At 52.7% G+C, this 2,705-nt stretch overlaps 1 protein-coding gene across 1 annotated transcript; it reads left to right on the top strand.

The window, feature by feature from the left end:
- Positions 1–1,409: 1,409 nt before the first annotated feature.
- MOS (MOS proto-oncogene, serine/threonine kinase) lies at positions 1,410–2,450 on the top strand (the record flags this gene model as incomplete). The annotated part of the gene is made up of 1 exon (XM_081258628.1): positions 1,410–2,450. The coding sequence occupies one exon, from the start codon at positions 1,410–1,412 to the stop codon at positions 2,448–2,450; it is 1,041 nt and encodes a 346-aa protein (XP_081114754.1).
- Between the last annotated feature and the right edge of the window lie 255 nt (positions 2,451–2,705).

Raw genomic sequence — 2,705 nt, 5'->3', positions numbered from 1 at the left:
TCTTATCCTAGGGCTCAAAGGACTTTCAATGGCTTATGTAAATGGACTGTGTTTATTAACATCTTCTAGGAACAAATATACTTCAGAAGCATAGACCTATCATTAGAAAAATGTGGTTACACATCACCTACATGCTCTAAATGCAGTAAGTCAGAACAGAACTTTACCATTTGATTTTTCAAAAGGTAGATCTTTCATTTTCCTGTGTTTTTTCTCGAACAGGGTAACATTGTCAGTCTTTGTTCCAAAGGTATGGAATGAAAATTGTTTTTTTATTATAAAAATTAGAACGGAAGAACTTACGGCTGGACAGCACGACCCTGGATTTAATTTCAACATCTGGTTTTCCACATAATAGGGAGGCACATTATATGATTCTGTGCCGCATTTATTTCTTCGGATTTTTCCTCTCCTGGGATTCTCTCGTATTTGTTATTATTTGAAGCTCTGGTCACGGCTCTGAATCATTTTTGTGCTTTTTCCTCCTCTACCTTCAAAACTGCTTCAAAACTTCTGTAAGTCATTTGTTGAGAAGCCTAGAATCTCTTCTGCAAGTGAGCTGGCTGGGTGGACCTGAAGGATTGCTAGGGAGCTGATAGGTTGCTAAGAATATAGCTGATTCACTTTGTTGTATAGCGGAAACTAACACAACATTGTAAAGGATTTATACTCCAATAAAGATGTGGAAAAAAAAAAGTCTTTGCTAATTTGCTACGTAAGCTGCATTTTCCTTTCTCCGATGAACTTAGGGGGCTTGTGTTTTGACCTGTATCAGTGATTCTGTTTGGATCGATTACTTTCAGGTTATCATTTTTCATCCCTATATGAACGTTGCATCTAATTTTCCCTGTAATCGGTTCAACAAATGTCAGCTGTTCGTGTTTCAATTCTTCCTGCCGATAACTGCTGGAAGTGATTTAATGCAGCTGGAGAATAAACTGACAATCATTATAGCCTGCAAAGTGTGAAAACATTTCATTGCACTGTTGTGGTCTCTTTAGTCTGAGGACTGATGATGCTCAGCGGATGAGACTTGGGGAGAAGAAGCCTGCTTTATAATAATTAAAGAAATTGTGTGAAAGAGGGGTGGGGCCTGGGGCCGCTCGGGGCGGTTTATCCGGTGCACCTTCTCCGGGGCTTCTTTTAATACTAAGGCACTTTAAGCGTTGAAGGGAAATGCTTTCATCTGAATGGGATTGTCGTGCTTCCTTCAGACCGTTTCCCCATCTGATAAAACCCCTCGCTGAGTACCAGCACACATGGGGCTCATTTGGGGAAGACGAAGGCAGAGGAGACAAACGCTGGGGTGGAGCAGGGGCGGCGGCAGCCAGCGACGCCTGCAGGCACGCGGGGTCTCCTCTGCCCTGCCCGCTCACCTGCGCCCCGGCGGGGTCCACGCGGCCGGAGGGATGCCCTCGCCTCTCCCGCGGCGCCCTCACCTGCCGGGCGACCTGTCCCCGTCGGGGGACTCGCGGCCCTGCAGCAGCCCCTGCGAGCTCCCGGGGCCGGCAGGCAGGCTCTTGGCGGGGGGCACCCCGCCCCGGGCCCCCCGCCTCCCGCGCCGGCTGGCCTGGTGCTCCATCGACTGGGAGCAGGTGCGCCTGCTGCGCAGGCTGGGAGCCGGCGGCTTCGGCTCCGTGTACAAGGCCACCTACCACGGCGTGCCCGTGGCCATCAAGCAGGTGAGCAACCGCACCAAGAACCGGCTGGCCTCCCGGCACAGCTTCTGGGCCGAGCTCAACGTCGCTCGGCTCCGCCACGCCAACATAGTGCGCGTGGTGGCGGCCAGCACGCGCGCGCCCGCGGGCTTCGACAGCCTGGGGACCATCATCATGGAGTTCGGGGGCGACGTCACTCTGCACCAGGTCATCTACGGCGCCACCGGCTGCCCCGAGGACCGCGGGCCTGCCTGCGGCGCCGGGGAGCAGCTGGGTCTGGAGAAGTGTCTCAAGTACTCCCTGGATGTGGTCAGCGGCCTGCTCTTCCTCCACTCACAGAGCATCGTGCACTTGGACCTCAAGCCGGCCAACATTCTGATCAGCGAGCAGGACGTCTGCAAAATCGGTGACTTCGGCTGCTCCACGAGGCTGGAAGATGTGCTGTGCTTGCGGGCCCCTCACCACCTGGGCGGCACCTACACCCACCGGGCGCCGGAGCTCCTGAAAGGAGAGCCCGTCACGCCCCGAGCGGACATCTATTCCTTCGCCATCACGCTCTGGCAGATGACCACCCGGGAGGCGCCCTACTCGGGGGAGCGGCAGCACGTGCTCTACGCCGTGGTGGCCTACGACCTTCGCCCGGCCCTCTCGGCGGCCGTGTTCACTGCCTCGAGCCCCGGGAAGAAGCTGGAGGACGTCATCCAGCGCTGCTGGAGGGCCAGGGCTTCGCAGCGGCCAAGCGCAGAACTCCTGCTGGTGGACCTTCGTGCTTTAAAAGCTGAACTGGGCTGACTCTAAACCTGCATCCAGATAAGCCTTTGTCTTTGTTTCTATTCATTTTTAACAAAGTTAAGATGTACAAAAAAACATATAGGTAGGATGGATTTTTAGAAAATAAAGTTCCTAAAAACTCCTTTCGCCTCAAATGCTTTTTCTGAGACAAACAGCAGAGCTACAAGTCTAGTAGTCCTGGTGGTACTTAGGACCTAACCTTATCCCTTTAGAGATACTTCAACAGTCCCATAGTATTGCACTTATTCAAATCTG

The sequence above is a fragment of the Mesoplodon bidens genome (genome assembly GCF_964165515.1).
Source record: "Mesoplodon bidens genome assembly, chromosome: 16".
NCBI classification, from domain to species: Eukaryota; Metazoa; Chordata; class Mammalia; order Artiodactyla; family Ziphiidae; genus Mesoplodon; species Mesoplodon bidens.
Note: the sequence above shows the minus strand (reverse complement) of the source record. Positions and strands in the feature narration are given on the sequence as shown.